Source organism: Cynocephalus volans, chromosome 1 (genome assembly GCF_027409185.1).
Source record: "Cynocephalus volans isolate mCynVol1 chromosome 1, mCynVol1.pri, whole genome shotgun sequence".
NCBI classification, from domain to species: Eukaryota; Metazoa; Chordata; class Mammalia; order Dermoptera; family Cynocephalidae; genus Cynocephalus; species Cynocephalus volans.
The window spans coordinates 222,136,800-222,158,638 of NC_084460.1; the positions used below are offsets into that span (position 1 = coordinate 222,136,800).

General features: G+C 37.5%; 1 protein-coding gene across 4 annotated transcripts in view; it reads left to right on the forward strand.

The window, feature by feature from the left end:
- The window catches only part of FMNL2 (formin like 2), a 281,747-nt gene that overhangs the window by 195,688 nt on the left and 64,220 nt on the right, over positions 1–21,839 (forward strand). For 3 of the 4 annotated variants that reach the window (XM_063094051.1, XM_063094061.1, XM_063094070.1), the window contains exons 5-7: positions 2,555–2,638; positions 5,974–6,126; positions 20,593–20,701. In XM_063094051.1, the coding sequence (XP_062950121.1) occupies positions 2,555–2,638; positions 5,974–6,126; positions 20,593–20,701 (346 nt within the window). Of the gene's footprint in view, positions 1–2,554; positions 2,639–5,973; positions 6,127–8,563; positions 8,683–20,592; positions 20,702–21,839 lie in introns of those variants that run through there. The other variant, XM_063094077.1, reaches the window with a different exon arrangement.

Genomic DNA, 21,839 nt, shown 5'->3' on the forward strand with positions numbered 1-21,839 from the left:
GTAGGGACCAAGAGAACAGGGGATAGAGTGAGGGCTGTTTTTTGGTTCTTATAACTTGTACCCTTATTGCTGAAATGACATTGCTAACCTGATAGCAATTGATAAAGGGGGTGAGGTAGCCATCCCTGAAGGATTTACATCTCATTCTTTCCTAAGTCACGTAGGGTTGTCAGGGCCAGATCAAAAACCCAGGGAGGATCTTATAGCTTAGAAAAAGACGTTAACTGCATGAAATTCAACCAGAGTGCAGGACGTGTTATACTCTAGCCAGCTTTTTAGGAAGTATGCAGCAGGCTCCTGTCTTTCACTTAAAAAATTGTCTTTAAGGCTCTTTCACTCAAAGTCAGCAAGTGAAGGGGCATTGATCAGGACATTGAAGTGAAATGAGAGAAGACAATTAATATTCTTTATCCCTGCATCAAAATGTATGCATAGTAGCATGTTGAGTCAGGAGAATTGTGGCTCTGGTTGTATTTGGCTATTTCCTACTTTTTTTGTGACCAACTGTTGGTCACATTCCTCCTGTCCAGTTTGTGGCTGAATTAAGTGAGTTGGAGGTGCCAGTGGTTGAGACAGTGCAGGGCATCCTGGATGATCGGTCCTCTTTAGAGGCAGTATCTGGAAAATGAACCACAAGGAACTATAATGGCTATTTTTCTCAGCTCCTAAACTAGTCATACTTGTGTTCTTATGGGTCACTGGGACGGACTGTGTGAAATAGAGGCTGCTCTGAAAAATCTGGATCCCTTGTGGTTATTTTTCATATTAAAAAGACACTCCCCACCAAGAGCCAGTTAAATCACACCACCAAAGCCCATAGGTCAGACCAATGGAAAGGCCTAAGAGAAGCTGAGGGGCTTGAATTTAAAGAACAACTAGTCATCCAATTGTGATAGTGAGTCCAGCCTTTCTTAAGTTTCCTGCCAGATATAAAAAAGGAAAAAAAAAATTCTTTTCACTATTTCCAAGCTTCTAATTATAAGCATTTGAAAATGTTCAGTGTCTCCTGAGGACTAATTAAATCAAATAAAAATAAGTCCCTAGAGGTGGATGCCATGAGATTGTCACATACATGGCTGTTTTAAAGTGAGACTTCCGCCTGGACCCATAGCCAACTCTTAGTTTTGTTTAGATCTCATAAGGAAGCAGCTCTGTGAGACCTAACAGGTGGTGTTTTCTTTGCCAGTATGGCCACTCTAGGTCTCTTCTCATTTAAATCTTACACGTTTACATGCTGCTATGTTAAGTGCATATATTTTATGGGAGCCTGCCTGAGGTTTTGGGGGAAGATACAAGGCAAACTGTCCAGTTTTCACACCTTGCTGCCTCCTGGAACTACCTGTAGACCTGAGTATACATCATGGAGATGACAGGAGTAGATGAGAGAATGAGTTTGAGGATAAAACAACAAACTAACCCCCAAAATGAAATATAAAATATAGGCATCCTGAGTCCACTGGATCGTTTCTTCTTTTAAGACAGAGACCTCAAGGGTTGCTCATCCTTAAGGACACCTGATAGGATTGTCCTGCATTTGTTTTGATAGCTAGCAAAACTGGCTTCCCTAAGTGGTTATCGTAGCCATAACTAGTCAACCTTTCTGGCTTGGTGTTTGTGGAGGCCAGCAACCATTTTGGACTGCAGTTGGCAGATATTCTTCGAGTGTCATTTCCTTGATTGTAGCAGAACTTTGTACTTAAAATTTGTTGGAGTTTCAAACTGCAAAGGCTTAATTAGGTACCACATGTTCCTTGAAGATGACTGCACTGGAGGAAATTCATAAAATGGGTAAAATGTTTATCCTGAGCCCCTAAAGATTTTGTAGGACCACTCTATTGCAGTGATTATGAAGAGGCAAATGAACGTGTGTGAATGTTCTCAGTGAACTGTGGAGCACCAGATGCAAGGTAGTATTACTAAAAAATGAATTTAAAAAAAATTTATTTGTCACGTGTTGGCCTTGATGATGGCTTGTGGTGCCGGCAGCGTTTTAAAAGGTTTTAACATTCATGGAAAAAATTAAGCAAATCATTATCCCTGTCAAATTTCCAGAAGCCCATAAACACTGGCCTCTCATTGGCTAGTTTAGTGGTTTCTGTAGCTCAGTGTGCCAAGGAGGAGTTGAGTGTGGCTTTGGAATCACGCCTGGGTTTCAGTGGTTATGTTGTCATGTCCCGAGTCTGCCTCATCCCCTGTGCAATCTTGGCTCCTTCAGAAAGCAGGCTGTGGATCAGTTGTAGTGGAAAAAGACATTTAGCAAGTTCCTTTTTAAAGAAAGTTTCTGATAGGTTATCTTATGTGTCCTAAGCAGTAAAATGCAAGGATGGCCCACATGCACTTTTTTGCTCCTTATTCTTGTACACTGAAAGGTGGTGGTTTTCTTAGTAACCTTATCAAAAACCTCCTACCTCATTTGAAATAGTCTAGGACTTCCTCTCTCTTTCGTTTTAGGCAGTGAATATTTCTGGTGGAAAAACAAAACTGTGCACGGTGTTCTTTCCATGGCAGATCATGTGACCAACCTGTCCATTTATTTTATTTTATTTTTCAACAGATGGGTCAGAGAGTTTCTGAATGAAGAAAACAAAGGTCTTGATGTTCTGGTGGAGTATCTATCATTTGCACAGTACGCAGTGACGTAAGTACAGCTTGGCTTGCTTGCATTTGAATTTGATGTGCTCACAGAAGATGCAACTCAGTGGTAAAATTATACACCGTATTGTGGGGAGAAACCCAAAAGCAGATGTGATAGGGTTTAAGAAGAGAAGATTCATTTCTATTTAGGTGACTGAAAACAAATCACATAATTGGTGTTAGAAATGCTTTGAAAGAGGTACATGATGTGTTGTTGAGTGAATAAAGCAAGATGCAAAAGAGTGACTCCCTTTTAAAAAATGATGTATATATGTACATTGTATATGATCATAAATGCTTAGAAAAGGATTGCAGAAATAGAAAGGGTGGAGGAAGGGATAAACAAGAGGTTTTTCCTTTTTACTTTGTGTATTTGTATTGCTTTGATTTCCTGCCTATTAGCTGAAGGGCGAAAATAACTGGGGCAGAGCAGGTTGAAAAATGTTTTTAACCTTGTTTTTGTTATTTCACAAAATTCTCCCATTTTCTTCGGTTCTGGAATGATTTACAACAGAACTGGAAAGTGTACATCTGAATGAGACATTCTCTTCTCCACGTATTCTCCTTTAATCAAAAAAGCATTCCAGTATCCACAGACAACTCTCATGCACACAAATCGAGGCAGTAATATTGTATTTTTAATTTGACTGGAAGACGTTTCAGCCCAGGTGGTATTTTTTTCTGTGCACTCGTCTTTTGAAAGTAATAACTTGTTTTTTATATTGCTTTACTCTGAAAGAGTCCTAAGACCTATCAAGATGTTATCTTATAATCCTCATCCCTTCCCTGAGGATTTGGGAGAAAGCTATAATTATCCCTACTTTACAGATGCAGAAACTAAACTATTAGCTGAAACTGGCTGGATGGGTTTCAGTTTCGATACCTCTCATATATTAAATGGAGTAGACTAAGAAAAACCACCAGATAAGTTCTTACCTTTCTGAGAAATTGTCCTCTGAAATATAATCCTGGTTTTTATAGCATGCTCTCCCAAAGGATTTTTTAAAATCGATTTCCATTAAATCAAAAACTGCTAATCTACCTTACACTTCATATTCTATGACCAAACAGAATATTACCCTGTTGCATATTTTAAAATTTGGAGTAATGTTTATGGAATTAAGGGAGGACTAAAAAACATTAGGAATAATTGGTAAGAATAGCATGCTATATATTCTGTTTGCCTCAGTGAATACTTTACCTGCATGACAATAGAATTTGTCAACCAACTTTCCCAAAAGTTGGTCCTCACATAGGACCAACGTGGAAAGGTTGTGATACTCTGAGGTAATTCTTGCAGTTTACAGTGTAAGACAATAGCCAACCAAAGGAAATACTGCCATTTGCAACAACATGGATGGACCTTGAGAGAATTATATTAAGTGAAACGAGTCAGGCACAGAAAGAGAAATACCACATGTTCTCACTTATTGGTGGGAGCTAAAAATTAATATATAAATTCACACACACACAAAAAAACCGGGGGGGGGGGGGGAAGAAGATATAACAACCACAACTACTTGAAGTTGATATGACAAGCAAACAGAAAGGACATTGTTGGGGGTGAGGGGGGAAGGGAGAAGGGAGGGAGGTTTTGGTGATGGGGAGCAACAATCAGCCACAATGTATATCGACAAAATAAAACTTAAAAAAAAAAATAGCCAACCAAAGGTCAGAACTCAGAGCTCTTGTTTTGTAATATTGTACCTTTGTGTGTGGTGGTTTTTGGTGGGTTTTTTTTTTTTTTTTTTGGCATGGCATTAGTTTTACACTCATTAATTTTGGTTTTGCTTTTTGATTAGATAATAAATTACATGTAGATGTATAATTCATCTTCTTTCTTGAAACTAATGGGCTGAAAAAATTTCTTATTATTCCTTGGCATGTGAGAGTTTTCCTGGCCCATGGAGGGTGAGACAACAGACTCTTACCCCATCCCTAAAATTGAAGCTTTCCCTGAGGGGTGTTTCCTTTCTCTGTTGTGTGAGTGGGGATGAGCTGAGAGGAGCATATGAATGCTGAATGGCTGAGTGATGGGCGGATGCAGAGGGGCCCAGTGAGGGTGTCAATGCTGTGAGTGATCTTGGAAGGCCCCCTCCGCTTACCTTCTCTAATCTTAATTATAACTTTCTATTTTTAGTAATTAAGTTTTTATTAGATTACCCTATTCTGCCTCTTTTCTGCTCATTATTGCTTCTTGCATGCAAAGGCATGACAAAATTGTCTGTGATCAGACCCCTCCACTGACTTCGTGCATCAATCTCTGCTGCCTGTTTAGTCTTTAATAAGTAGAGAGTGTCACCTCCTTTTCATATGACCATTCTAACCGAATATTTTATTTAGACAGTTATTCTTTTATAAAAAGCCATCCTTTTATTATCAGTTTTTTTTCCCATTGCAATATCCTCTAAAATCTTCTAGAAGATATGAGTTATAGCTGCCTTCTGATTGTTCTCCTGTGAGGTATTGCTCAGTTGGGCTGGCTAGTTAGCTCAGCTGATTAGAGTGCAGCCTTACAACACTAAATTCATGGGTTAAGATTCCTGTACAGGCCAGCTGCCAAAAAAAAAAAAAAAAAAAGTGTTGCTTGGTTGAACTGTGGGTAGAAACAATTAGTACAATTTTTTTTTTTGAGAAAGCAGTTACTTCACTGACTTGGTGAGAGGAAAAATGCTTGGAACACAATGGCCTGTCTGTTTAAAAACTTTGTTCCCCAAACTGTACAAGAATGAGCAACTTAACTTGCCATTTATTCTAACATGGTTAACATGAGTAATAACCTCAAAAGAAGTCAGAGAAACAACAGTCTTACTTTAAAGGGCACCACATTGGGAAGAGATTCCAAAATCAAAGCAAATCCATAACTCTGCTAGTAATGTATCACATATGGTCAGAAAAGTACACTTGCCAGCACACTAGGAGAAAATGCTCATTGAAAATTGATGGGTAGGAATAAGTTAATATAAGCCTAACGTATTGACTTCTTAAAGCAAAATGAAGACAGCTGTACGATCTTTTCCCCCTTCCATCATAGCAAAATTAGCCATTGGTAAGTTAGCAAGCCGTATGGTAAAATAAAAACAATACGTCACTATTTAATTTCTGCTCTTTGTTGTTCCATTATTCTTTTGCCAGGCCTGGTATTTGTCATTCTGTGTTTTTGAAGCTAACACTGAATCCATAGAAATTCTTTTGTATTTCCTTTTTAGTTTTCTTTGTCTTCAAAGACTTCTTATGCTAAGGTACAGATGTCTCATAGGAAAAGCCAGTTCCACACGTCTGTGTACGTGAGTGATTGTGAAGTTTTCCATCTTCAGTGGCATTTCTCTCTTGTTTTAGTTTTGACTTTGAAAGTGTGGAAAGCACTGTGGAGAGTTCGGTGGACAAATCAAAGCCCTGGAGTAGGTCCATCGAGGACCTGCACAGAGGGAGCAACTTGCCCTCACCTGTGGCCAACAGTGTCTCCCGCTCTGGAAGACATTCTGCAATGCGGTAAGTTCCTTTAAGCAGGAGGCAGCTTTAGTAGGGTGCACTGGGACAGCAGGGTCCCACCCTTCTGGCAGTGTATCAGTGTATCATGACACAACAGCACTTTCATTTCTTATGTCTCTAGCTGAAAGTTTCATTAGGAGTTCATGGGCCTTCCCTTGGGCAGTACTCTAGAGCTTTGAATATCTTTCTGGAAACAACATACCTTGATTTAGCACAGGAAGTGAAAAAATTCTGCTGCCAAATGATACAACAGAGTAGTCTTGTAGACAGATGAGTTTCTAAAACCGTGTAGATGTTGTCATTGCGATGTAGGCATTGTTTCCTGGGTAGAGGCAGCACCTTGAGACTTGGTGATCTGGAGTCCCATGTTGCTGTTTATATCCTTCTACCCCTGTCCCTTACTCCGGTGGTAGTTCAGGTGTGTGTTCTGCAGGATGTGTTCCTGTTCATAGGGGTGGAATTCTGTAGTGACAGTTTTTGTTAACGTGATGCCTTTAAGCGGTGTTCCTTTGGTTATGTGTGCTTCAGTTGTCAACCTTATCACTCCTCCTAAGGATTCCCTGGCTAATCTCTCCTGGCCGAAATACTACCATGCTAAGGGAGGATTGTTGCCGACCACCTAGACTAGTAATGGGTATAATGTGTGCTGGTTGTTCAATCACTCATACCTACAATCTTTCATTCATTGAGAATATTTTTGAGCTTCTATAATTTGCCATGCACTGCCTACAATTAACTTAGAGTTATTCGTACATTGGTGGGTAAGTCAAAACTCCTGCCTGTCAAGATAGAGATATCATCTAGAGCAAGTTCATGAAGGTTTCTATGGTCCTTGAGTTCAATGCAAAATTTTATGAAGACCCTCATTTCCAAATATTGCTTATTCTTTGTAGCTTGAAAAAGTGATCTTCTTTCAGGCATGATCTGGCAAGGGGACATTATTTCCCTGAGTGCTTAAGATGACCATGAATATTAGGTCATTGTAGTAGAATCCATGTATCATATTGCAGTCAGTGAATATACGGCTTTCAGACCCTTCATATTTGGTTGCCTTTTAGTTATCTCTTGTTCCTTTGACTTGGGTTTTGGTCAGGGGAAGTTAAAAAATTCTCTGTAATGAAGTTCAGTTCAGCAGAAGGATTTGATGTTTGAACATGATACCTCCATTTAACCCAGGTCAGATTTACCTTCTTTAGAAAAGCCGAAAATTTTAATGGGTTTAGAATGAATTGATTCAATAATAATAAAGAGTAGTATTTCAATTTACTCATGGTATCTGCCATAGGCCAGGGGCTATATAATCTGCTGGTCTGCATCAACTTCACACGTGGGCAAGGGAATATATAGGTCAATTGGAAGTTAAAGAAAAGCCAGTGTGCCTGAAGAGTTCCCTAATCACCTTGGTACTTGAATGGAAATTCTCACCACTAATTTAACTATGATTATATGTAAGGGATTTAATTTAAAAGTACATTTTAACTTGGTTTTCCATCATTCCTTACTTAAAAAGTATCATATATTGGCCACCTTAACAAGGATTCATTTTTCTGATTAATAATTCCTTTCTGCCTATTTTTTAAAATTATTGAAGACTGTGCATTGAGAGCACATGGTTTCCAGTAGAGTGAAAGAATCAGGAAAATATGGGAAACATCCCAGGTCCATGAAGGGGTGTAACCCTGTATACCCTAGAAAGTGGGGTACAGGGACATCAGAGGCCAGCCTGATCTGCTTCACAGTTGGCTCAGGGTAGATCCTGCTAGGATTCATTTTAAATTGTAAAGACAGACCAAAATGTGGAGATAGACATGATAGAAATGCTGCCCAGAGAAACACAGGAACTATGTGACATTTCTGGTTGGCAGGTATGCTTGAAGATGACCATCTAAGAAACCAACATCTCATTCTTCTGTTTTGTGTTTCAACAATTTCAAGCTCAAAAATGGAACATTTGAATTTCTTTGGCTCTGCTTATGGTTTGTAGTGACTCAAAAAAGTCAACATGGCAGTAACTTTCATGCCCCTTATTGACCTGAAGCTTAGATTTTTGTTTTTGTTTTTGTTTTTAAACAATGAATATCAATGATATTCCAGTTCTTGTAGCTCATGGATTTGTGCCTGGATTCTAATTCTGTATTTGGTCATTGGATCACATCTGTGACTTAAAAAAAAAAACCAATCAGAAGTATAGGCATATGGTACATGTTGCTTTTCATATACCCCAAGATTGTTTACATTTTTTTTCTCTTCCTCTTCCTTCTCTTTTCCCTTTTCTTTCTGTGCTTCCCACACTACCTTCTCTTTGTGGCTTTCTTTTTGTTGTTGTTCTTTTTTATTCCGCCATCTCATCTCTGATTGTCGTCTTCTTTACTTTGTCTTTTCTCATCCTGCTGTCTCCTCTTCCTCCGGTTCCATTCGTCTCTTACACCACCACCAGATTGGTTTCTCTGCCTGATTATCTTCAGTTCAAATGCCACCAGAGCTGCTTCTCCCCGGTTGCCTCTGGAGCAGCTTCAGTTTACACACTGATGATGAGGCTTCAAACCGGAAAATCTCGTAAGTCACGGGTGAAGATGACGCCCAGGAGAGCTCACAGTGCATGGTGGCAGGGCATTACAACTGCTCTCCATGTTATAATATGATAACCTCGTGGTTTAGTGCTGACATGCTGGCCTGGGATAAAGCCCACACCTTTTAAACTTTGATACTCTCTGTTATCATATTATGATTCTTCATTTTAACAATTTAAAACTTTAAGGTGTATTGCATTATTGTTATTAGTTTTTTTTTTTTAAAGGAAAAAAAGGATATTAATCCATGTTTTCTGTAGAAATGACTTATTCTGGTAGCTTTGTTTTAATTAGTACATGTCTTTTATATCCAAATGCAGATTTTAGTTCCCTCTTCTTAATCTCCAGATAATAACATAGATACAGTAATCTTATCTGGTACCAATTGGCAAAAAGGATTGATTAAACTTGGAAGAAGAAATGAGATTTCAGGAAATTTTAAATACTTTAACAACAGGGCTTGATTAAAGAAAAAAGGAAAAACAAGCTGTTCTAAAATACAAGGTTTTTGAACAAAATTAGAATGTTGACACAGTTTCCTCCTTGTATTGAGGCTTTATTTTTCAATTTTAAATTGACTGTTAGGCATTTTATAATATGATAAACACTTTGAGTTATATTCCCTGTTGGGTTCGGTATTACCGTACATTTGTCAGCCTGGCCGTAGGGAAAAATGTTGATATCGATGTAGTAGAAACCTGGTTTGTACTGTTCCCTAAACTTAGAGCGTAGTGTGTCTTCAGTTAAGATAGTTTCTGTCAATGTGGCTACAGATCTAGCTAAATTAAATGATGCAGTATATTCACATATGTGTGCATTAGATCTATGAGGACAAAGGCTGCATTATTTCAGATGCAAAAGAAAGTAATTTTTAATTCTTAAGAAGGTCAAGGTTGATGCCATTAGACTTGAATAAGAAAAGACACAGACAACAAGTCAGTGCTCCAAGTTTTTAAAGAAAGGGGTGGAGAGTACTAACTTAGGGCCTGGAGGAAGAGACAAATTTGTTTGTTTGTTTATTTATTTATTATTTATTTATTAAGAAAATTGTCACCTCTCCTGCCCATGATGTGAGTGCCAGATTTATACTGTGGGCATACCCGTTACCAGAAATTATTTTTGTACCCCTCGTCCCCACCCAGTTATCCCCAACCTCCCTCTCTCGCCCCCCAACTTTGTAGCCCTGGGAATGTTCCCTCCCTCTGTTGGATCACAGCACTACTGTGGTCTTTCTTTCCTTCCTTCCTTTCTCTCTTAGCTCCTACAAAGGGACAAATTTAAACTGGGACTTTGGGTGATGGCTAGAATTGGTCCTTAGGGTGAGGAGAGACTGCCTCAGGTAGAGGTGAGGTGAAAGAGCATGAGATGAGTAAAACCTTATATCAAACAGCAGGTGTGTGTGGGAAAGAGGGAAGAACCTGTCCTTTCAGGGGCAGAGGCCTTGTGATGGAAGCAAGGGCTGTCTACTGGAGAGGCAGGGCCATAGACATGCTGGAAAGGTCTTGGAGGTCTTGCCGGCTGACCCATTCCATTGTGGTGAAGAAACCAAGATCCACATTGCCTTTAATATATATATTAACTACTGTTAGTATTTCTTCCTAAACTTCCTGAGAACAAGAGTTATACTGTTTTCCCTAAGATTATTGTTTTAATGGAATGTCATTTCATGAATAGTCGTCATCATCTGAGCATTTACCCACCTATATACTTTGTGGATTTACATGAGAGAAGAGTTCAAATTTAGATCCTTTATACAGGACCTAAATGAATGTTGGATATTTTCACACAGTAGTCTCATTCCTGGCAATGTTTTTCATGGAAGTAATTTTTCAAAGTGTTTTAAAATGGCACAAAGATATGGATAGCATTGATGTAATTTTTACTGAGGAGAAAAGCTATTATTGAATGTCCACTGTGTGCCAAGCACTGTCCTAAGAGCCTCCTGGGATTTACTGCTCACAGAGCCTCTTTGAGATAGCTACTGTTATGATCCCCACATGGAAACTGAGGCCTGCTGTCGTTCACAACGTGCCTGGGATTGAACAGTAAATGAAAAAGGCAGGATCTGAAATGTCCACATGTCATTGTCTAGGTTGTCCCCTGCGTGACGGGAGAGATTTGCTCACTGAACCCTAGGCCCACAGTACACTCCAGGAGGGGCTTTTGCTAATCCTTCCCAGAAGATATGCCTTTTTCTAGATGCCAAATGAACTCGTGGAGACCCTGATCAATATGCTGTAATATTTTATAGCTATTAGAAAATAAGGTCAAGGAGAAATGTGAAAAAGTGTTTCCTAAATAAATGACAAGAGTAGGACGAGAAGTTATTTATTTCTACAATTTGTTTCACCTGTTCACAAATGGAACACATTGAAAAGGACCATTTAGTAAATGAAAAGTGTCTATTTATGTGGAAGAAGATTATGTGTAAACTTTTCAAATTTTTTGTTTTTATGATGTTTTAGAACTGATTGAAAACAATATATGCACGTGAATCAGATAGGGAGAAGTCACTTAGTAAAGGACCTTGAATTTCAGTCTGGCTTTTATCTTGTAGACGGAATCGGAAATAACATGAAGTGTTCCATCTTTTCAAGTGTGTAGGGTTTGGTGACTACACTGGATTTTGGTTGGAGGAAGATTCCTGAGGCAGAACCTAAGCATGTGGCACCTGAAATTTGGAATGCAGAGCAAGGCCAAATATGAAAACATTAAAAAATTGACCTGGTGGTTAAAGAGGTAAAGGAAAGAGAAAGTTTGTGTACGATTAGAAGAGAAATGGAGCTAATAATAAGGCATAGAAATGCTGGAACCTGGAAGGAACCTCAAATGTCATTTAGTTTAACCCTCTTTTTGTTGATGAGGCATAAAGGCCCAACTCTGAGACCTTATTCTCCAGAGTATTACCTAGTTTGCAAATCTGTCTCCATGTTTAGGCTAATGGCTTATATGGTTTGTTAGCCCTTATTGCAATTAACGCTTCTGTTCACCGCAGAAGTATTTTCCTGATATCTATGTAATTAATAGTCATTCGGTTTAAGGATATGGGAACACCAACTCTGTACCATTTTGCTTAACAAAGATTATCTTGAAGAGTTAAGCACTTTCAAGCTCTTACAAGTTCTTTTATTTCAACAAGTAGCATTTTACTTTCAATTTTAATTGAGGGTGGGGAGCAATTTATGTAAACCCTCATCTTAAGCCATTATAGTATAACATAAAAAGATTTTTGAATTCTGTAGTTAGAAATCCAAAGCTGAAGCTCTTTTTATCTTGATTCACAACAAGGAGGTTGAACTCAGTTTTGTTCATTTTCCAGCTTATTTAAATTAGGAATGTAATTTCTGAAATGGATCTTCATCCCCTTCCTGCTTCCTTCTTCTCCTCCCCCCAAATTATACAAAATCAACTGATTTTATGGTCTTCATACCTAAGAGTTTTCACAATTTTATTCTGCATGTGTACCTTCTCCATGACTCTGGTGGTTCTAAATTTTCCCTCTGGAAGGATATTGATGAATCTGACCTATTACTTGCATAGAATCCAAATTAAAGAGGAAAAAAACTACGAGGAAAACATTTAAAAAATATAATTCTCAAGGCTTGAATTCCCTCTGTTCATCCGGTGAGGTGGCAGATGCTGATTAAAATTCTTATGAACACTTAATTTAGGAGAGGAAGTACTGTGGAGGAGAAGATCATTGAAGGAAACACTGAATATTATTTCTGAGGGAGAAGAAATATTGAAGATACTTCTTAACCTGATAGACTGTTGATCTGAAGTTTTGAGGTTGCAGAAAATGTAAGAACCATCTATAAAATGCAGACTTTCTAAATTTGGCAGACTTTCCAAAAATAGTCTGCAACTATAAACTTTCAGTTTTTCTTTTTAGCACATCTGCAGTCTGAGACAACTCAAAGTGTTGGGTGATTGTGATTCAGAGTCATGCATTTCTTTGTTTTTTTGAAGTTGTAAAAAGGGAAACATGTCTTTGGTTAAGAAGGTACATTCCGACTTCAGCTTGGAGCTTATTTTAATGGCCCTGTTAGTGAACATGGTGACAGCTTTAATTATAGCTTGTGTGTACTCTATATTGATGGGTTTCTTAAGTATTTCCCACTATGAGAAAGGTTGACTTCACTTGTTTACCTTTTTATTGGGTCTTTTCTCAAACTAAAAACAGATTGAGAGAGACTATGTGGAAATGGAAAAACAAGTCACCTGGCCCATGCATCATTGGGGATATGTTGCATGGATTCTTAGATTGGTAAAGATAATAGGTTCTAGGACCTGCCTCACGTGTTGTGAGATTAAATTAATTCCTGTAAAAGACTGGAACAATAGCAAATATTCAGTAAATGTTATACTATATGGAATTGAAGAAAACACTGAAGGCGATTCAGCAAATTCCTACAGTGTGGTCTAATATCTGCAAGGGCAAGTTTTATTATATACTTAATATGTGAAGGGTGCCTCACTGAGTGCTAAGGATACAAAAATATATATTAAATAATATATTTGTATATGATTCATGGCAGATAAGGGACTTTTTCATACTTACATCATTATATCTTCATGAAATCTTTGGGAGATATTCACGGATTTAGCCCCATTTCATAGAGGAAGAAGCTGAGGCTCAGAGAAGTTATGCCATAGCTAGTAAGTGGCAGGGCCAGGATTTATAACCAAGTCTTTTTTCCCACTATGCCACAGTGTTTTTATCTACAGTTTGAGAAAAAGTGTATACGTATGTGTTTGTGTGTCCTCCTGCATGTTCGGTGTCATTATGAGTATAACCAAAACGAATGATATAGAAATTTAGAGGTTACACTGAATAACAAAACCTAGAGGAGATTCATGAGGCTTAGCATGGATGTGAATCAACAGTAAGAAGTGTAGGAGTGGCTGGGAAGAGGGACAAGTCGGGAGAGTGGTTGAGCAGTGGTTAGGTGGTAGGACTGCATGGTTTGTTTAGGAAACAAGAGATGAGTCTGGCTGGAAGAAGTGTAGAGCCAGTTTATGTAATATTCTGAAGGCCAGGCTATGAAACTGGCAATGATTTACTGGAGGTTTATGAAAAAGGGATATAATTTGGGATAAACATAGAAATATTTCTGTTTAAAGGTCACAGGAGTGAAATGGTTTCCTTGGATACTTTCTGCACAGGGATATATCCTGATTAATTAGCCACTCAACAGCAAATGCCTTTGACAAAGGGAATATAATGAAAAATAAGAAAATTCAGGCCAATAATGGCTCTCCATTCATATGCTGGGTTACCGGCCCATTCTCTCATTTACTCTGTTCAAAAAGCAGGTACTGAGACCTTTTGATTACAGGCTCAGTTCTAGCTATTATCTGGTCTTCTAAAGGGAAATACAGACAAAATTTCAATACCCGATGAAAAATTTCTTTAAGAGATTTGTTTACTCTTTTCTCTACCCCCCTCCTCCCAATACACACACACTTTGAACTATCTGAATTCTAGTGTTTTAGCTCTGTTTCTTTTGGCTGTAGAGACAGTCAAAAGAGTGCTTGGCTCATTTTTTAAGCATCATATATTTTATGAGTTTAAATGATAGAAAAAGTGTGCCCAAGTGATGTCATGTCTGAAGGGTAAGACAGAGGAAACCTAAAACTCCAAATCTTGGTTAAAGTTCTATTAGCCCAGACCTTGGAACCATGAAAGACTAGTACAGTTCTGCCAGATTACGTGACATACCCCGTTGGCATTGCATTCCAGTTGGGTTGAACCCTTACATCAACTGCCGAGGAGTTCTAATTGCTGTTCTTTATTTATAGGTAGATATTAATTTGATATCTGAATAGCCTGATAGACTGAAAATACTTTTCATAAGAGAAAAATATATACCTTTTCTTCTTCTTGCTATTAGCATCTAGATATTATGAATCTCACAAATGTTAGCAGGGAAGCTCCATAAAAGCCTTTTGAAAAACCTCTTTGCCAGACTCTAGGAAAGCCTGGTTAGGTGGTCAGTTCAGGAAATATTCCTTCAGTATTCTCCAGTAATACACAGTCTGTGGATGATGGAAGCTCAGAGAGACAGACAGACATGTATACAACCCACACACTAGGATATGTCTTAATGTCTAGAAATATGTATGTGTTGTTGAGACAATAGACGGGTGATCAGACTGACTTCATGGCATCACTGGGTAAACAACGGCTCCCATTGTGGTGGTTACTAAGTGCATTGTGCTTCCACAGATACAGGCCTCTGAGCAAATCCAGCGTTTGATCTCATCTAGCATCTGCGCAGGAGTAGAGGTCTTTCTCCTGTACGCCCAGAATCATCACAGATGTACCACTTTTCAGTTATTCTTATGTTTGTCACTCATTGTTATTCTTTTAAAAAAATGTACTTCTTTATATTCATTAACATGAGGGATTAGCACAGAATTACTGTAGTTTCCTTTTTTTTTTTTTTTTTTGACTCCCTTGCAAGGGGTAGTGGTTTAAGTATAGGAAAACATGACTCTAACCAGAACTCTATTGAGCATTATATATAATTCAGGCAATAAACATATGCCTTGCAAGAGAAATTCCTGTGTATGTAATTGGTAGTTAAGCAGATCCAACAGAGTTACTTCTTGGTTTTCTTTGCTGGCCTTGCCTTCCTTTTGCCCTCTTGAGTCAAAAACTAAGATTCCAAATTTGCTTGCCTGGTTGGAGGTCACTAATCAATCGTTCTGAATTGCTTTAAATGCAGAAGTGCCTTCTTTCTCTGTAGTGTTTCTCAACAGATTCATGGTCGAGCTTGAAGTAGGTGGCTCAGGTGGCAGTTGTCACAGTACTAAACAGGAAATGTTCTGTATAGGTTTTTAAAACATTTGCAAAAATTGCTTATTTTTTAAATGCCTACCACTTTTACTAGCATTGACTTCTTCACCTGTTATTATTTCATGTACATATAGTTTCTGGTGTGTGCTGAGATGTACTTAAAACTAATACAAGTGTTTACAGTAATTTGTTTGGCTGTTACAACTAGTTTCATTTAAGCTATTTGAATTTTAATTGCTGATGGATTACTGCTATGATTTTCCAGCCCTACCTTAGTACATCAGTGTGACTCATCCATTTGGTAGAGTTTTTTGGCAGTGATCAGTTTCCCTTACCCTTTTTCTGTAGAAACTGTTAATCACTGTGTTCAGCCTTTATTGACATCCAGATGAACATCTGCAACATCAGGAAATAAAATTTTAGAAGCTGAGCTCAGTGTTACAACACCAAGGTCAAGGGTTCGCATCCCTGTACTGGTCAGCAACCAAAAAACAAACAAAAAAACCCCCAAAGATTTTAAAAGCTGAGTTTTGCTAATGATACCTGGTTCTTTTGTCACGTGTGTTGTGGTGAGGTTTGGCCTTATCACAGATATCTGCAACTTTGCTTTGTCAGGTAGATCAGGACCAGCTCTCCATCTAAAGAAGCCTTCTAGGAGATAGTCTATAGGGTGATTGAGGTGGGAAGAGTGTTATGATCATATTATCTCATTAGCCCTTTGTCTTAAGACAGATCTAAACATAGACCATCTATAAGAGTTTGTTTTTATGCAACTTTTTTTTCATTATTGGAAAAGTAATACAAATCCTTTATATAAAATAAAGATATAAAAAAAATTAATAGAGGTGTCTTGTAATTCCACCATCCAAAGAATCATAAGACAGGGATATATTAAATCTGCATTTGTATTATTTCATGTTTAATTGTGTTTACTGTCATGTCACGTTTGTGATATTTGTCACACAATTTGACCATTCCTTTTTTATTTAGTTCTTGAGTTAGAACTCCCTTTAAAAACAATTTTATATGCCTCAAGATAGTTACCAAGAGTAGATCTATATTAACTCAGTCGAATCTGGCGTGATTGAGAAAAGGTTGATTATATGGGATTTAAGTATGATGCTTTTGTAAAAAGCATTCTCCTTTGAGAAGATGTGACTACCATTGCTCCATCATATTGTTCTGTGTGGGTGTGTATATAATGTTTGTTATTGAATTCATTTCACACATTGTAATGTGCATCACTCTGCTAAATGCAATGGGATGGGTGGGCTATGGATAGAGCATATCTTAATACAGGGGCTATCTACATATTTATCCATTGCTTCCTAAACTGATAATACACCCTCTGCCTTGAGGGCAGAAGCAACATAGTCATCTTTCATTTTCCCTTAGCACTTAGCAGAGTTTAACATAAACAATAGTGCTTAATACAACCAACTTCAGGGCTTAAACAAGAGATTTGGTTTGATTCCCTACGGCTGGTGGTGAGCACAAGGAGAGTATCAGAAGCCATTTCTTCTAGATTGCTTACCTTGTCCAAGTGTCCTTGTGGTAAAGTGGCAAACGGATCATTAGTCCTAATTTTGTTGGTGTTTTATGGTCAACTTGGGGATCTATTAAATAATCTCCGTAGGAAATGTTTATTAGGTAGTACAACATCATGCATTGGAATTGAATTTAAAACCTGTCCCCACAAAAGCGTAATAATTTACTCAGATGGTAATTAAAGCAAATAAAACAAATATTTAACTACAAAGATTGTCAAATTCTGTAGAATGTGCGAGTTGAAGGATAGATTAACGTGCGTGCTAATCCATGGCATAGTCTGTAAAATCTAGCCTTGTAGATTTAAGGTGATCCTAAATTGAGTCCTTTGAAAAACACTTTGTATTTTAAGAGTTAAAGAATTATGACATTTCTCAGGTGCATTTATTTAATGGGAGGAAATTCTTTTAGAAGAAGAATTCCAAAATATAAAGCAATATTTCCTAAGTTAAAAAATTTTCATTTTCCTGACAGGTGATATATAGGGTAAAGATTTAATGAGAGGCTGCCCAGTTACTTAGTTGGTTAGAGTGCAGCTTTATAACCCCAAGGTCATGGGTTTGGGTACCCATACCAGCCAGCTGCACCCCCCCCCCCAAAAAAAAAAAAGATTTACTGAGGAAACCTTGCTTAACAAGTGAATTGGCCACTGTGTTCTACAGGAGATGCCCAGATGCTCTTGTTCTCGACAAACTGAGTCTATATCCTGAATGGTGAAATAATTATTCAGAGTGGGAAATGACACCTATATAGACCAAAGCAGAAAATGCTGTCAGGATCACAGAATACGAACATTTCACAAGGAACTAGACAGCACAGATGGCTGTAGGCAGTAGCTTTTTCACATAACCTGACAGATGGTTGATGAGTCTGGTTGATGAAAAGCAACTTGTAGAAAGTGACTGCCCAGAATTCCAGTGAGGAGACTTGGGGTCTGGTGTGGTCTCATCTCATCTCTTACTTCTTATCTGCCATGTGGATGTAACTTCTTTGGGCTTCAGTTTTCTGATCTATGTCAAGAAAAGGTTGAAGTAATTGATGTCATAGATCTTCAGCTGTCAGTGCTATGATTTGTTGTTATTGGCAGTAGTGTTGGGATTCTAAAACTTGTAATGCTGTGATTTTATTTTATTCCTACTCTAATTTGTAATGCCGTGATTTTATTTTATTCCTACTCTATTTTTTATAAACCAAAAATTGGAGAAAATAATTTTTCAGCCAAATACATTTTAGAAGAAAATTTAGCTCTGTTTTTGAGCATAGAATGTCATTAATAAATAAAATACTTAATGTTTTTATTTATTGACATCTTATTTATATATTATATATCTTCTAAACATCTTAAATATTAATAAGTATGCATGTGATATGTTAAATATATTTTAAATGTTGATATAGAAAAATATTTGAAATTAACCACCTACTACAACAAATAGCAGGCTTTTGTATTAATTTTGGTAAGGAGACTATTATACTAATTAATTTTTGTTGGTTTCTGTATTCTAAAAATTAACATCAAAGACATTTTGGCTTCTTGGAAAGAGATTTACTGCAATATAGATTAAGAACTAGATCAATAAATAAAAGGAATGTGCTATGTTATTTTACACCTCTTAGAAAACACAATTAAATGTGTAAGGTCCATCTACTTGCTGGAATAATTAAAATATGCTTGGAAATGATGCAGAAATACAAGTCTGTGTAGAGTAACCTATCCCGTCTTCGCTAGAGAGTAGTTTGCTTTGGTCAGTAGTATATCTTCTGCAGTCATTGCTGCACATAAATATAATTTAGCAAAGGGCAATTGACTCCATTGAAATCACTTTTTCTTTTTTAAACTTAATCTCAGATGATTTTGTTTTATTCTAGTAGCTGTTGCTTTTAATTAAAAATGAAAACTATCCCTCTAATGAGCTATCATGTACTTAATAAGTGACTCCACTAAAGAAATAGAAAACTGAGGTTAAAATAAATTAAGAAAGGTAAAGGAAGAGGGAGAACTTCAGATGTAGACTCAGAAAATCACATATGCTTGGATCAGTTTGGCTGTGTCTGCTTGAAGTTGCACGCATCTCTGTGGGACCTCAGCAACTGTGTTAACAGTCATGCTCAGGCCGGGGTTACAGCAAAGTGACCCATTTTAAAGTTGTATTTTAAATGTTGAAATCGGGCTTACTAAAACCAAAATCAGATTTTGTTTCCTTAACCTCAACTTCTATGTTTTTGCATTCAGACCTGAATGAGGCCAACTTTCATTGCTGAAATTTTATTTCCAAGTGTGAGGGAAGCAGGAAGTCCTTGAATAAAGCTGCCTTCTTACAAATAGTGCTAGTGAACTAAGTTTTACACATGCATATTTATTGAGGCAAGTGACTTGTTGAAGTGCTTTTCAAAATTTTATTTGGTTCACCAGTAGGCTTACGTGAAAGAATCATCTTTTTTTTGTTTGGTAGTTTTGGAACAGAAAATGAAATTTAAAAGGGTTGCTTAGCTAAAAAATTTTAGACAAACTTGTCGATTCACTTTTTAACTCCTGTCCTGCACCTTTGGGACTTTTGAAAGCTCTTAATTTTTTTTTTTTTTTATTAGTTCAGTTCAAGAAAGAAGGAATGCTATAGTTTATTTTGTGGAGCATTTCTGTCATTGATTCTATGAGAATGCAGTTGGCAACTTTTGAAATTTGCTTTTATTTCAGGCTCGGAGTTGCAGAGAAGACTTATCTGTGTTTCTGCTCTGAGGCAATAATTTAAAGCTCATATGGAAGCTCTCAGTTTTGTCATCTCTTCTACATGTGCCATTTTAAATTGCCAGTTATATACTATTTGCAAGCTATGATAAATCTCCAGAAAGAAGAATGGAGGCTTTGCAATGTAGGATCTATGGAATGAATCCTAACTTTGAAACATCCTAACCCTTTGAAATATCAGCATATTTCTTACTAAGTTTTGACTGCTGTACCAGGCAGGGTGAGGTGAGGGATCAGGTGGTGGAGGCATTTGCATTCCTTTAAGGTTTCAGGGTTTAATATCACAGGCTGAAATCACAGTTGTTAATGTATGACCTTGCTGCCTAGGTTTAAACGCCAAGGCAAGGACTCTTGAGAGCAGTGGTTGAAAGGTGCAATTAGAGAGGGGTCAAATGGTTGGAGATCTATTTAGAAGCTAAGTTTCACCCCCTCGCTTGTTTGTTGTAGATGTGGTCTGCATGCACATCGCCCCAGATCACTTTTGCAAATGTAGCTTGGCTTACTGATTAGGAACCTGCGATTGTCACTGAATCTCACATGTAGTCTGATTTATTATACGCTGTGACTAGGGTTGAGTTTCATTATCTGTGTGTATCTGACCTGACAGGTGATGGCCGGGCCACAGACTGTGGTCCTCGCACAGAAATAGCTCTGTAGTGATGGGTTTGTTGGTGGTGGTTTTGACCTGCAATTCTCATTTAGGTGCAGATATAGAATAATATCCATTTTTTTTTAAGTGTGTGTGCCTATAATAAGAAAGTAATCTATCATTTTATAGAACTTTCCCTTTTTATTTGTAGATATAATACTTTGCCAAGCAGAAGAACTCTGAAAAATTCAAGATTAGTGAGTAAGAAAGATGACGTACATGTCTGTATCATGTGTTTACGTGCCATCATGAATTATCAGGTATGTTTATGCTTCTGGTCTTTTAAAAAAAACCTAAATTTATCCGAGTCAGATCTGTTTTCTTTGGTTCCTTTGGTTATTTCTATTTGAAGTAAATATCAGGATGTAATAAGATTCTGTTGAAAAAGTAAGGTTTTGTTCATTCTAATGCTCAAAATTTAATTCATTGCCCTCATATTTTAACTAACATTTATAATTTATAATGTATTTAAAGGAAAGGCATTTTCTTTCTATAGTGATAAACTTCCCTAGATTACTGGGTCAGTGTTTGTGGCCATTAAAGACAGAGTAAATGGCTGGTTGTGGGCAATAATGGAGAATCTTTAAATACTAGGAATGAGTAGACTGACACTGAGTTGGTCATTGTTCTCAAAGGATTAAATAGTGAAGAGGCAAGAAATTATCATTACTGTCTGTTGGACTCAGTGATTCCTAATCTTTGTAAGAAGCACCCGGAGTATTCTTGTTAAAAGTGCAGGTTCCTTCTTCAGGTGATTGTGATGCAGGTGGACCCCACTCAGGATCCCTGAGAGAAACAGTGCAGCGTGTAGGTTGGGTAAATCCTAAGAGCAAAGTGGAAGTTAGAGCCCAGAGGATCTGGGCGAACTGGCAGGATCATAAGTATAGTTGTGTAGGCAAACCAGGCGTAAGAATTAGAACAAAAGAATTCAAATATAAAAATAGTATTTGATTTCTGCTGCTATGGATAATATAGGTAGGCCCAAGTAGAAACGGAAAATCAATACATAGGTAGAAGGTTGGTGTTAGAGTTCATACTCAACATAAGGATGTGCAATTGAATTTAAGAAGAAAACATGCATTTATTCTTTCAGTCAAGTAATATTTTTTGAGCTTTGCTGGACCAACCCTGTTCTAGGCACTGAGAATATAGCATTGAATAGATACATATTCTAGGGCACTTACTGTCCAGGGAAGTGAGACAGATGACAAACAAACTGGTAAAATATATAGTGTTCCAGATATTAACGATGATGGAATGAATTGAAAGCTAACACACAGTACATTTTACAGGTCTAGTGCTTTAAACCTATCAAGTCATGTGAACCCCATAACAGCCCTGTGAGATCAGTAATATTACTCTCCCCACTTTAATGATGAGGAAACTGAGACACAGAGA